Here is a 14,491-nt window from a genome sequence, read left to right on the forward strand (position 1 = left end):
AAACCGCGATAGTCAATGCATGGGCGGAGCCCTCCATCCTTCTTTTCCACAAAGAAGAAACCCGCCGCCGCCAGAGATGTAGAGGGCCGTATATAACCCGCTGCAAGGGCTTCTTCGATGTAGTCCTCCATAGCTTTCTTTTCTGGGATGGAGAGAGGGTAAACTCGGTTCTTAGGAGGGATGGCATTGGGGAGGAGTTCAATGGTGCAGTCCCATGGTCTGTGTGGTGGGAGCCTGGTTGCTTTTTCCTTACTAAACACTTCACATAGTTCGTAGTATTCAGGAGGGAGCAAAGTGGGACTGGACGAAGCTGGGCTTTCAATGGAAGTAGCGAGGCATGGACGTGGAGTGTGGTTCAAAAAACAGTTCTTTATGCAGAAAGGGGCCCACTGTCGGAGGTCACCATCCTTCCAGGAGATGTCTGGGTCGTGAAGCTGTAGCCATGGAAGGCCCAGCACTATGGGGTTGGACGGGGAGGAGATGACAAAGAACGATAAACGTTCATGATGGAATAATCCAAGTTGGAGGTCGATAGGTTGGGTTTGCCGAGAAATGAGGCCCCCTCCGATGGGCTGATCATCGATGGCAGTCACTCTGAGCGGGGGAATGCATGGGACTGTGGGGATGTGTAGATTGCGCACCAGCATCTCGTCCATGAGGTTGACCGCTGAACCCGAGTCAATTAGTGCTGTGACGAAAAACTGAGAATGAGCAAGGAGAAGATATGCCAGAAGAGAAACTTTGGATAAGTGAACTATGTTTTCTACCTGTGGCGTAGATGATTTTTCAGGACATCGGAGCACTCTATGACTGGGTTTTCCACAGTAGAAGCAGAGGTTGAGTTTAGTACGCCGTTCACGTTCCTCTGCTGTGACTCGTGCCCTTCCCAGCTGCATGGGTTCAGAATAATCCTCTGTGTGCGGTCGCTCCTCCATTTTATAACGCGGCAGGGGGCGTGAGGTGGCGGCTGTAGGGCGGTGCTGGCAACGCAGGTTATCCAGACGGATGGCAGTGGAAATATATTGGGACAACGTGACGTTCGTTTCACGGCATGCCATCTCTGCTTGTATCTCCGGGTTGAGCCCCTCGCGGAAGACCGCCATGAGTGCAGTAGCATTCCATCCCGACTGCGCTGCCAACGTGCGGAATTTTATAGCATAATCCGCGGCGGCGTCCCTCCCCTGGCGTAATTCCAGCAGCTGAACGGAAACATCCTTGCCGCCCGCCGGGTATTCGAACACTTCCTTAATTAAATTAGCGAAATAATCCGCGGATGATTTAACTTGGGGGTCAGAATCCCAAACTGCTGCTGCCCAATCTAGCGCTCTACCGGTTAGTAAGGATAATATGAACGCGCACCTGGTTCTTTCGTCACAGTAAGCCTCAGGTTGGTGAGCGAAATAGTTATCACACTGACGAAGAAAACCTTGGCAACGATCGGTGGATCCGTCAAACTTCTCAGGAAGGGCAAAATGAGGAAGTTCGCGGCGGGCGTCATGCGCTGGCGCGGCGGCTGCTGCCTGATCCAGTGGCTGCTGCTGGAGCTGTTGGTTAGCTGCCTTCAGCGCGTCGACCTCCGCCTGGTAAGCTTGAATAAGGACGCGCTGCCGCCACAGTGCCGCTTGCATATCCGCTGGACTCATCTCTGGCGAAGCATTCTGTAACGTCCCGTCAGACGTAGGAGTATTAGAATCCATACGCGGATGAGGTAAAGGGCCAAAGGCTAAGATCTTGGTCGAGGTCACGGAAAAGATAGAGTCGAAAACCAGAAAGCAATGAAGAGAAAGTCAAAACCAAAACGCTAGTTCAAAAAACGAAGTCAGAAGAAAAACGAGCAAGGTCATACACGAGGAAACGAGACTATCGATAAATCAAGGCTTGGCAGGTAACACAAAGGAAACAATGCTTCGCAATGAAACTAAGGTAGCGTGCGGTTTATATAGGTCATAGAACCGGAAGTGAGCAGAAAAAGTTAATATTCGGGCGACGGCTCCCTCTGGTGTTCAGGCCTCGTGACAGTGAGAAGTTTCGTTTCACTGCAGATCTGTTTTTTAGACAAAATATTCAGCATTTTTCTCCAAAATTGTCCTGTCCTATTAGAGGGGACATGCATCCCAGTTTGTATTCGTCTGACATAAAAAACATGAATAAAGTTCATGCATATTCTGCCATATTAAATGTAACTGTAATATATAAAATGTACTATGTGTTGTTTAATTTAATTAATAAAAAATAACAATTATTTATAACATAAAATTACATATTAACATAATTTGAGAGTGAAAATAATCTTACAACATGTACCTGAGCAAGTAACACCAGCATCGTCACCATGGCTGCAGTTGTGTGATCCAAATCCACTATGAGAGCACTGTGTGATGTTGCTTTCACTTCCAGAACACTGAATATTATTCAGCAATATTGGGCCACTTCCCTGACCAAAGTGGGCACTTTGATGAGCGGTGACAGCTTTACCACATCCAAGCTGTCTACACACCACCTCTGCAACATTCAGGTTCCAGTCATTATCACACACTGTTCCCCACTGACCATCATGCAGGATCTCCACTCTACCAGAGCAGGAGTCGGTGCCACCAATAAGTCGTATGTTACCTTACAAGACAAACATCAAAATTCATGTCATATTAATTTATGATAATGAATCTCTCATTATTCCATTTCTGTTAGTTGTTAATGATTTCTCAAAAATTATTAACAATAAACCCCCTGGTGTTTTATTTCTTATATATTATCTACAGTGGCTGGCAAGTGTAAGAAAGAGTCAGGGCTCTATTTTAGCTTTAGTATATTGTAGTGTGGATTGGAGCTGATTCTCTGCTTTTCTGTACCTGAGCAAGTAACACCAGCATCTTCACCATGGTTGCAGTTGTGTGATCCAAATCCTCTATGAGAGCACTGTGTGATGTTGCTTTCACTTCCAGAACACTGAATATTATTCAGCAATATTGGGCCACTTCCCTGACCAAAGTGGGCATTTTGATGAGCGGTGACTGCTTTACCACATCCAAGCTGTCTACACACCACCTCTGCATCATTCAGGTCCCAGTCATTATCACACACTGTTCCCCACTGACCATCATGCAGGATCTCCACTCTACCAGAGCAGGAGTCGGTGCCACCAATAAGTCGTATGTTACCTTACAAGACAAACATCAAAATTCATGTTATATTAATTTATGATAATGAATCTCTCATTATTCCATTTCTGTTAGTTGTTAATGATTTCTCAAAAATTATTAACAATAAATCCCCTGGTGTTTTATTTCTTATATATTATCTACAGTGGCTGGCAAGTGTAAGAAAGAGTCAGGGCTCTATTTTAGCTTTAGTATATTGTAGTGTGGATTGGAGCTGATTCTCTGCTTTTCTGTACCTGAGCAAGTAACACCAGCATCTTCACCATGGTTGCAGTTGTGTGATCCAAATCCTCTATGAGAGCACTGTGTGATGTTGCTTTCACTTCCAGAACACTGAATATTATTCAGCAATATTGGGCCACTTCCCTGACCAAAGTGGGCATTTTGATGAGCGGTGACTGCTTTACCACATCCAAGCTGTCTACACACCACCTCTGCATCATTCAGGTCCCAGTCATTATCACACACTGTTCCCCACTGACCATCATGCAGGATCTCCACTCTACCAGAGCAGGAGTCGGTGCCACCAATAAGTCGTATGTTACCTTACAAGACAAACATCAAAATTCATGTTATATTAATTTATGATAATGAATCTCTCATTATTCCATTTCTGTTAGTTGTTAATGATTTCTCAAAAATTATTAACAATAAATCCCCTGGTGTTTTATTTCTTATATATTATCTACAGTGGCTGGCAAGTGTAAGAAAGAGTCAGGGCTCTATTTTAGCTTTAGTATATTGTAGTGTGGATTGGAGCTGATTCTCTGCTTTTCTGTACCTGAGCAAGTAACACCAGCATCTTCACCATGGTTGCAGTTGTGTGATCCAAATCCTCTATGAGAGCACTGTGTGATGTTGCTTTCACTTCCAGAACACTGAATATTATTCAGCAATATTGGGCCACTTCCCTGACCAAAGTGGGCATTTTGATGAGCGGTGACTGCTTTACCACATCCAAGCTGTCTACACACCACCTCTGCATCATTCAGGTCCCAGTCATTATCACACACTGTTCCCCACTGACCATCATGCAGGATCTCCACTCTACCAGAGCAGGAGTCGGTGCCACCAATGAGTCGTATGTTAGCGCCATCTAGGACAAAACATCAAAAACCATGTTCATGTTAATTAATTATAGTGAATCTTATTATTTATCAATACTTTAAACGATTATTTCTAATCATTTCTCAACCATTCTTTGTTTTCCATTGTGTTTGCCATTGTGTTTTGTTCTCATGGTTTTTGTTCTCGTGTTCTTTAGATTGTGTTTGTCAGATTTGTTTGCCACACGGACTGCGCTTTTTGGTTCATGACCTTTTTGCCTGTTATTTGGCCAGCAAGTCCACTCTAGCATTTTTGGTCTTCAGGAAGCGCTCCATGTATGTGTGTCGATTGTTTGTCCTGTCTGTCTAGACAGAAACAAGACAAGAGATTTATGGTGTTAAATGTGTGTGCATCCGTGCCCCCGTTTTATCACGGAGGATGACACACATGCTCTTTGTGTTGTTTGTTTGGGAGAAGAGCATGCCCGGTCGGCTCTCGAGGGAGCTGGCTGCATGCATTGCAGGAGGTTTCCTCTCCATAAGCCCCGATCCTGCTTGGCTGTATTTTCCGGCCAGGCTTCTGCGCCTCGTGGCTCGGGTCCCACGTCCGGTATGGCGGCCCGGCGGCTTAGATCATTGGGTTCGCAGGTTGAGTTGGCGGAAGCGGAACAAGAGATGGGTCCTTCCCATTCTCCTGTCCTCTCCCCTGACTCCAATATTCCCGCTTCAGTTTTGGGAGCTCACGCTGTGATTTTTCCGGACCCAGATGTGGATATTTCTTTGTCTGCGTAGGGCTCTGAGAAGCTCAACGAGAGCGAGGAGGGAAATTCCTCCATCGATCTGCCACTGCAGTCAATGGCATTCGAGGAGCTAACTGATGTTTTAACGCGAGCTGTCAGCAAATTAAATTTAAATTGGCCTGAAGAGGAAGTTAGTGCTGTCTGACCGCTTCCTGCCTTGTGCCCCTCCCACTCAGACAGCTTCCGTTTTTCCAGGACCTCCATGCTGAGTTATCGAGGTCCTGGAAGAATCCTTCTTCGGCATGACTTTTTTTCCCCGGCCTCCTCTGATTATTCAGCCATTATAGGGCTTGAAAATTATAGTTATGCAGACATGTCCAGGGTTGAAGAGGCGCTTGCGAGCTATCTCTCCCCTACATTGCCGGCATGGAGGAGGCCGGTGCTCCCTTCTAAACCATGTAGAGCCACCTCAGCCCTTGTGGGGAAGGCCTACATGGCAGCAGGCCAAGCTGGTGCATCCCTGCACAACATGGTGGTTTTGCAGGCCTACCAGGCTGACCTGCTGAGAGAGCTTGACTGTAGCGAGGGACTTTGCCCTGAGGCAGTCTCTGAGCTGCATTGAGCCATAGACCTCACGCTCCATGCCACAAAGCAATGGCCATAGGCTGTTCTATGGTTGTGTTAATTGCCTCGGAGAGGCGCCTGTGGCTTAATTTAAAAGGGATTAAGGACAAAGATAAGTTCAGTTTAAGTCCACACTGCATTTTCTGCACGATGCCAGGTGGCTGAGGCCTTCCTGCAGACCGTGCCTCCCCTCCTGGGACCTCTCTGTGGTCCTGGAGGGGCTGCTGGAGGCCCCCTTTGAGCCTTTGCACGGTATTGCTTAGCCTCTAGGCGTCAGAGCTCACTTTACTAGGGATATCGCCTCGTCCAGTGCTTTGGCTAGGTGTGTTCCCCTCCAGGAAATGTGTGCTGTGGCAGGCTGGTCCTCTCTGCACACCTTTATCAGGTTCTGTAACCTGGACCAGGACCCCACTCCAGGGTCCCAGGTCCTTCAGAGCTGATTGATATCCTATTCCTTGTTTGCTCGTGCTCTCTCACGGCCCCGGGGACAGACATTGACCGGTGTGTTGCAGCGTGGGTATTGATATTCCCATAGCATCAGTCATGACGCAGCATTGAATTCCCAAGAAAGGGAACTACACAAGGTTATGTACAGTTCTGCTTAAAATTATTCATACCGCTTGGACAAATCAATAGTTTTTTTTTTTCATTTATAAAAACTATTTTAGCGAAACTTCCATTGTATTCAATATACATTAGTTATGCACAACCCCACATATGTGTTAGCTAAACTTCATTTGTATACCAATAGATATGGCCAGAGATTCTCTTTTGAGCCTGTTCAAAATTAATCATACCCTATTCCCAATCTCAGAAAAAAATCTTTATTTTGTGAAAGTGCACGTGGTTTCACACTCCAGTGACTATAATCAATTTAATCAATTTAGGTGTAATCAATTTAGGCCTAATAATGTTAAATGGTAGCACCTGCTCTGTAAAGTATAATTAATGGGGCAAAGCTTTCATTATTCTCAGTCACTGTCACCATGGCAAAGAAGAAAGAACTCAGTCATGATCTTCGTACATGTCTGGTCAATGCCCATAGTGGAGGCAAAGGCAACAAGGCAATTTTGAAAGATCTGGAATTCCCTGTATCAACCGTACAGAGTATCATCAAGAAATTCAAGATGTTCAATGCTGTCAAAAACCTGGATAGGCGTGGCAGGAAGTGCAAAGTATCCTCTAGAGTCGATAGAAAGATCTGCCAAGATGCAACCAACCCCCATATCACCACCAAAGCTCTATTAGACACTCTCAACCAAGCAGGGGAGATGGTATCAAGATCCACCTTTCAGCGAATCAGCCCTGACCTGAACCCAACTGAGAATTTGTGGAGAGTGTTAAAGATCTGGCTCAGGGCTAGGAAGCCTTCCAAATCAACCACCAACTGGAGGCTTTAGCGAAGGAAGAGTGAGGAAACCTGCCGCAGCAGATCTGTAGAAATTTTGTGGAGACCTACAAGAAGCGTTTACAGCCTGTCATTAAGAAAAGAAGCTTTTCTATTGATTATTGAAACATTGTAATATAAAAGGTAGGAATCATTTTGAACATGGTGATTTTTGAATATTTGTCCATAAAAAACAATGAAATGTCAGGTTTCTTGAAATATCACATGTTGTTATTTCTTCAGTTGTTTGTCACATATTAAATATATGAAAGTATTATAAAACTCATTCTTCATCACAGAAGACAACTTAAAAACACTATGAAAATACCAAGGGTATGAATAATTTTGAGCAAAACTGTATGTTTCCTGAGAAGGGAACGAGACACTGTGTCGCTGGCCACACCCCGGGTGTCCACTCGCACTTCCTTCAAACAAATAGAAGCTGGAGTGATGTGACGTAGATGCCCTTATGGACTTGCTGACATGTATTCCTCCATCTTGTGTCCTATCCGAGCCAATAAATTGGCGTGTGTGCACACAGAGCTTCAGACACAACTTCCTCGACAAAGTGTTCCCATAGCGTCAGTCATGACGCAGCGACTCGTTCACTTCTCAGGGAAACGGTTTACCTATATAGCCTGGTGTAGTTCTTGAACTTTTCGAATTAGTAGTTGCACACGTTCAAAACTTCGGTGGGATACACATTGAAATAAAAAATGTGTTTTACATAAAGAATATTAAAATAGAAAATTTCCTTCATTAGTATTGGGTAATTAATCTTAAACTGCATGCTAAAACATTTTAAATCTAATTTCTTACTAGAGTTGTTATTTTTAACCCAATGTGTTGTTTGTAATTAATACAAATCTTAAATATTTGCAAAGTGACAGTAAAAATAATCCTATAAAAAGCAGACGCCCTGCTGTGTGGCTGGTAGGTACAAGAAAGAGTCAGAGCTCTATTTTAGCTTTAGTATATTGTAGTGTGGACTGGAGCTGATTCTCTGCTTTTCTGTACCTGAGCAAGTAACACCAGCATCTTCACCATGGCTGCAGTCGTGTGATCCAAATTCTCTATGAGAGCACTGTGTGATGTTGCTTTCACTTCCAGAACACTGAACATTATTCAGCATTATTGGGCCACTTCCCTGACCAAAGTGGGCATTTTGATGAGCGGTGACAGCTTTACCACATCCAAGCTGTCTACACACCACCTCTGCATCATTCAGGTCCCAGTCATTATCACACACTGTTCCCCACTGACCACTGTGCAGGATCTCCACTCTACCAGAGCAGTTGTTGTTGCCACCAATGAGTCGCATGTTACCTTACAAGAGAAACAGCAAAATGCACATCATATTAATTTATGATAATGAATTTCTTAGGATTCTATTTCTGTTAGTAGTTAATAATATCTCAGAAAATGTCTTTAACATAAAAAATATTAAAATAGAAAATTTTCATCATTTGAATTGGGTTATTAATCTTAAACTACATGCTAATTATTTGTATTGTGTGAGAAGTTTTTTAGACAAAATATTCAGCATTTTTCTCCAAAATTGTCCTGTCCAATTAGAGGGGACATGCATCCCAGTTTGTATTCGTCTGACATAAAAAACATGAATAAAGTTCATGCATATTCTGCCATATTAAATGTAACTGTAATATATAAAATGTACTATGTGTTGTTTAATTTAATTAATAAAACATAACATATGTATTTATAACATAAAATTACATATTAACATAATTTGAGAGTGAAAATAAATCTTACAACATGTACCTGAGCAAGTAACACCTGCATCTTCACCATGGCTGCAGCCGTGTGATCCAAATCCACTATGAGAGCACTGTGTGATGCTGCTTTCACTTCCAGAACACTGAATATTATTCAGCAATATTGGGCCACTTCCCTGACCAAAGTGGGCACTTTGATGAGCGGTGACAGCTTTACCACATCCAAGCTGTCTACACACCACCTCTGCATCATTCAGGTCCCAGTCATTATCACACACTGTTCCCCACTGACCATCATGCAGGATCTCCACTCTACCAGAGCAGGAGTCGGTGCCATTAATGAGTTGTATGTTACCTTACAAGACAAACATCAAAATTCATGTTATATTAATTTATGATAATGAATCTCTCATTATTCCATTTCTGTTAGTTGTTAATGATTTCTCAAAAATTATTAACAATAAACCCCCTGGTGTTTTATTTCTTATATATTATCTACAGTGGCTGGCAAGTGTAAGAAAGAGTCAGGGCTCTATTTTAGCTTTAGTATATTGTAGTGTGGATTGGAGCTGATTCTCTGCTTTTCTGTACCTGAGCAAGTAACACCAGCATCTTCACCATGGTTGCAGTTGTGTGATCCAAATCCTCTATGAGAGCACTGTGTGATGCTGCGTTCACTTCCAGAACACGGAACATCATCCAGCCATATTGGGCCACTTCCCTGACCAAAGTGGGCATTTTGATGAGCGGTGACCGCTTTACCACATCCAATCTGTCTACACACCACCTCTGCATCATTCAGGTCCCAGTCATCATCACACACTGTTCCCCACTGACCACTGTGCAGGATCTCCACTCTACCAGAGCAGGAGTCGGTGCCACCAATGAATCGTATGTTAGCGCCATCTAGGACAAAACATCAGAATTTATGTTCATGTTAATTAATCATAGTGAATATTTTTTTTAATTATTTTTAATAATTAGTCAAAGAACATTAAATACATTTTACATAATGAATAGTGAACATTATTTGTACTAGTTCAAATATTCAGTATTTAGCTGAATATTAATAACTTTTCAATCCAATTCATTACTCTTTTAAAGAAACCCCCCACTCCTTTCTTTAAAGGCTGATAAAAACTTTGTTAGCAATGTATTATAAAAAGTTAATTTCTAAGGACTGTTATTGTCACTCCAAATACAGGGAGAGAAGAAAGATAAGGTATGTAAAGGGAGAGAGATAAAAAGAAAAAAGTAAAAATACACAAATAAGTTAAATTAAATTGCTTAAAATGCAGATGAAATGCAAATAAATCTAATTGGAAATAAAAAAGTAACAAACATCAGTACAACTCTGCTGTTTTCCCTACAGCCTGACTAGTGGACATCCCCACAATGCTGACTAGAATATGAATTAGTGCAAATGACTAGTCTATGCAACACTGAAATGGCACCACCCGCACTTCCCCCTTTAAATTGTGTAATTGTGTTTGTCAGATTGTTTGCCACATGGACTGTGCTTTCTGGCTTTTTGCACTCTGATTCTTGCTCACTGTTTTGGACTGTTTTGGTTTTCTATTTAATAAAAACAATGCAAATGGATTCTGCTTCTGCCTCTTCTGAAGCCACATTATAAACAATATTATAAGCAGCATAACCGAATATTTTATATACATATAGACAATTTCATTGGATATTCGTGGGTTTATGGAACAGCCATCTTTGATTTTTCAACCATCAATATTATTTGTATCATGTTAGAAGTTTCATTTCACTGTATGCCTGTCTTTTTTTTTTTTTTTTATACAAATTTTTCTGCATTTTTCTCCAAAACCTTCCTGTCTTATTAGAGGGGACACGGCCCCCAGTTTGTATTTGTATCTGACATAAATAACAGGAATAAACTTCATGCAAATTCTGACATATTAAATGTGACTATAAATAGATAAAATGTAAAATGTGCTGTTTTTTAATTAGTAAAAAAAATTACATTTTTCCAGTTTGACAGTGAAAATAATGATTTAATTTTAGACCATTAGGTTGTTAATTTCATATATATTATCTACAGTGACTGGTGAGTATAAGAAAGAGTCAGGGCTCTATTTTAGCTTTAGTATATTGTAGTGTGGACTGGAGCTGATTCTTTGCTTTTCTGTACCTGAGCAAGTAACACCAGCATCTTCACCATGGCTGCAGTCATGTGATCTAAATCCACTATGAGAGCACTGTGTGATGCTGCTTTCACTTCCAGAACACTGAACATTATTCAGCCATTTTGGGCCACTTCTCTGATGATTCTACTTCTGTTAGTTGTTAATAATTTCTCATAAAATGTCTTTTAAATGAATAATAATAAAATAGAAAATTTGCATCACCTGAATTGGGTAATTAATCTTAAACTGCATGTTAAACATTTTAAATCCAATTTGTTAGTTTTTTTTTAACCCACCAACTCCAGTTATAAATACCATCAATATTATTTATATGGTGTAAGAAGTTTCATTTCATTGTAGGCCTGTTTTTTTTTTAACCAAAATTTTCGGCATTTTTCTTCAAAACCTTCCTGTCCTATTAGAGGGGACACGGCCCCCATTTTGTATTCAGCTGATGTAAATAACATAAATAAACTTCATGCATATTCTGCCAAATTAAATGTAACTATAAAAATATAAAATTAATTATGTGTTGTTTAATTTAATTAATAAAAAATGACATTTTTCCAAATTGACTGTGAAAATAATCTTAGCACATCAGAAAGCCTGGTGTTTTTTTTCTTATATATTATCTACAGTGGCTGGCGAGTATAAGAGAGTCAGGGCTCTATGTTAGTACATTCTGATTCTCTGCTTTTCTGTACCTGAGCAAGTAACACCAGCATCTTCACCATGGTTGCAGTTGTGTGATCCAAATCCTCTATGAGAGCACTGTGTGATGGAGCGTTCACTTCCAGAACACTGAACATTATTCAGCAATATTGGGCCACTTCCCTGACCAAAGTGGGCATTTTGATGAGCAGTGACAGCTTTACCACATCCAAGCTGTCTACACACCACATCTGCATCATTCAGGTTCCAGTCATCATCACACACTGTTCCCCACTGACCACTGTGCAGGATCTCCACTGTACCAGAGCAGGAGTCGGTGCCACCAATGAGTTGTATGTTACCTTACAAGACAAACAGAAAAATTCATGTTATATTAATTTATGATAATGAATCTCTCATTATTCCATTTCTGTTAGTTGTTAATGATTTCTCAAAAACTATTAACAATAAACCCCCTGGTGTTTTATTTCTTATATATTATCTACAGTGGCTGGCAAGTGTAAGAAAGAGTCAGGGCTCTATTTTAGCTTTAGTATATTGTAGTGTGGATTGGAGCTGATTCTCTGCTTTTCTGTACCTGAGCAAGTAACACCAGCATCTTCACCATGGTTGCAGTTGTGTGATCCAAATCCTCTATGAGAGCACTGTGTGATGTTGCTTTCACTTCCAGAACACTGAACATTATCCAGCCATATTGGACCACTTCCCTGACCAAAGTGGGCATTTTGATGAGCGGTGACCGCTTTACCACATCCAAGCTGTCTACACACCACCTCTGCATCATTCAGGTCCCAGATATCATCACACACTGTTCCCCACTGACCATCATGCAGGATCTCCACTCTACCAGAGCAGTTGTTGTTGCCACCAATGAGTCGCATGTTACCTTACAAGAGAAACAGCAAAATGCACATCATATTAATTTATGATAATGAATTTCTTAGGATTCTATTTCTGTTAGTAGTTAATAATATCTCAAAAAATGTCTTTTACATAAAAAATATTAAAATAGAAAATTTTCATCATTTGAATTGGGTTATTAATCTTAAACTACATGCTAATTATTTGTATTGTGTGAGTGTAATGTCCCGTCAGACGTAGGAGTATTAGAATCCATACGCGGATGAGGTAAAGGGCCAAAGGCTAAGATCTTGGTCGAGGTCACGGAAAAGATAGAGTCGAAAACCAGAAAGCAATGAAGAGAAAGTCAAAACCAAAACGCTAGTCCAAAAAACGAAGTCAGAAGGAAAACGAGCAAGGTCATACACGAGGAAACGAGACTATCGATAAATCAAGGCTTGGCAGGTAACACAAAGGAAACAATGCTTCGCAATGAAACTAAGGTAGCGTGCGGTTTATATAGGTCATAGAACCGGAAGTGAGCAGAAAAAGTTAATATTCGGGCGACGGCTCCCTCTGGTGTTCAGGCCTCGTGACAGTGAGAAGTTTCGTTTCACTGCAGATCTGTTTTTTAGACAAAATATTCAGCATTTTTCTCCAAAATTGTCCTGTCCTATTAGAGGGGACATGCATCCCAGTTTGTATTCGTCTGACATAAAAAACATGAATAAAGTTCATGCATATTCTGCCATATTAAATGTAACTGTAATATATAAAATGTACTATGTGTTGTTTAATTTAATTAATAAAAAATAACAATTATTTATAACATAAAATTACATATTAACATAATTTGAGAGTGAAAATAATCTTACAACATGTACCTGAGCAAGTAACACCAGCATCGTCTCCATGGCTGCAGTTGTGTGATCCAAATCCACTATGAGAGCACTGTGTGATGTTGCTTTCACTTCCAGAACACTGAATATTATTCAGCAATATTGGGCCACTTCCCTGACCAAAGTGGGCACTTTGATGAGCGGTGACAGCTTTACCACATCCAAGCTGTCTACACACCACGTCTGCATCATTCAGGTTCCAGTCATTATCACACACTGTTCCCCACTGACCATCATGCAGGATCTCCACTCTACCAGAGCAGGAGTCGGTGCCACCAATAAGTCGTATGTTACCTTACAAGACAAACATCAAAATTCATGTTATATTAATTTATGATAATGAATCTCTCATTATTCCATTTCTGTTAGTTGTTAATGATTTCTCAAAAATTATTAAAAATAAACCCCCTGGTGTTTTATTTCTTATATATTATCTACAGTGGCTGGCAAGTGTAAGAAAGAGTCAGGGCTCTATTTTAGCTTTAGTATATTGTAGTGTGGATTGGAGCTGATTCTCTGCTTTTCTGTACCTGAGCAAGTAACACCAGCATCTTCACCATGGCTGCAGTTGTGTGATCCAAATCCTCTATGAGAGCACTGTGTGATGTTGCATTCACTTCCAGAACACTGAATATTATTCAGCAATATTGGGCCACTTCCCTGACCAAAGTGGGCATTTTGATGAGCGGTGACTGCTTTACCACATCCAAGCTGTCTACACACCACCTCTGCATCATTCAGGTCCCAGTCATTATCACACACTGTTCCCCACTGACCATCATGCAGGATCTCCACTCTACCAGAGCAGGAGTCGGTGCCACCAATGAGTCGTATGTTAGCGCCATCTAGGACAAAACATCAAAAACCATGTTCATGTTAATTAATTATAGTGAATCTTATTATTTATCAATACTTTAAACGATTATTTCTAATCATTTCTCAACCATTCTTTGTTTTCCATTGTGTTTGCCATTGTGTTTTGTTCTCATGGTTTTTGTTCTCGTGTTCTTTAGATTGTGTTTGTCAGATTTGTTTGCCACACGGACTGCGCTTTTTGGTTCATGACCTTTTTGCCTGTTATTTGGCCAGCAAGTCCACTCTAGCATTTTTGGTCTTCAGGAAGCGCTCCATGTATGTGTGTCGATTGTTTGTCCTGTCTGTCTAGACAGAAACAAGACAAGAGATTTATGGTGTTAAATGTGTGTGCATCCGTGCCCCCGTTTTATCACGGAGGAT

The 14,491-nt window shown here is 41.2% G+C and overlaps 1 protein-coding gene across 1 annotated transcript in view; it reads right to left on the minus strand.

The window, feature by feature from the left end:
• LOC131369868 (uncharacterized) overlaps nt 1–14,491 on the minus strand; it is a 123,069-nt gene that overhangs the window by 48,288 nt on the left and 60,290 nt on the right. The window contains 12 exon segments of the mRNA XM_058416762.1: nt 1,849–1,860; nt 2,305–2,607; nt 2,769–3,158; nt 3,395–3,697; nt 3,859–4,254; nt 7,973–8,281; nt 8,729–9,046; nt 9,283–9,597; nt 11,549–11,857; nt 12,094–12,402; nt 13,235–13,600; nt 13,786–14,100. Of these exon segments, the coding sequence (XP_058272745.1) occupies nt 1,849–1,860; nt 2,305–2,607; nt 2,769–3,158; nt 3,395–3,697; nt 3,859–4,254; nt 7,973–8,281; nt 8,729–9,046; nt 9,283–9,597; nt 11,549–11,857; nt 12,094–12,402; nt 13,235–13,600; nt 13,786–14,100 (3,645 nt within the window).

Source organism: Hemibagrus wyckioides, linkage group LG02, assembly GCF_019097595.1.
Source record: "Hemibagrus wyckioides isolate EC202008001 linkage group LG02, SWU_Hwy_1.0, whole genome shotgun sequence".
Lineage (NCBI taxonomy): Eukaryota > Metazoa > Chordata > Actinopteri > Siluriformes > Bagridae > Hemibagrus > Hemibagrus wyckioides.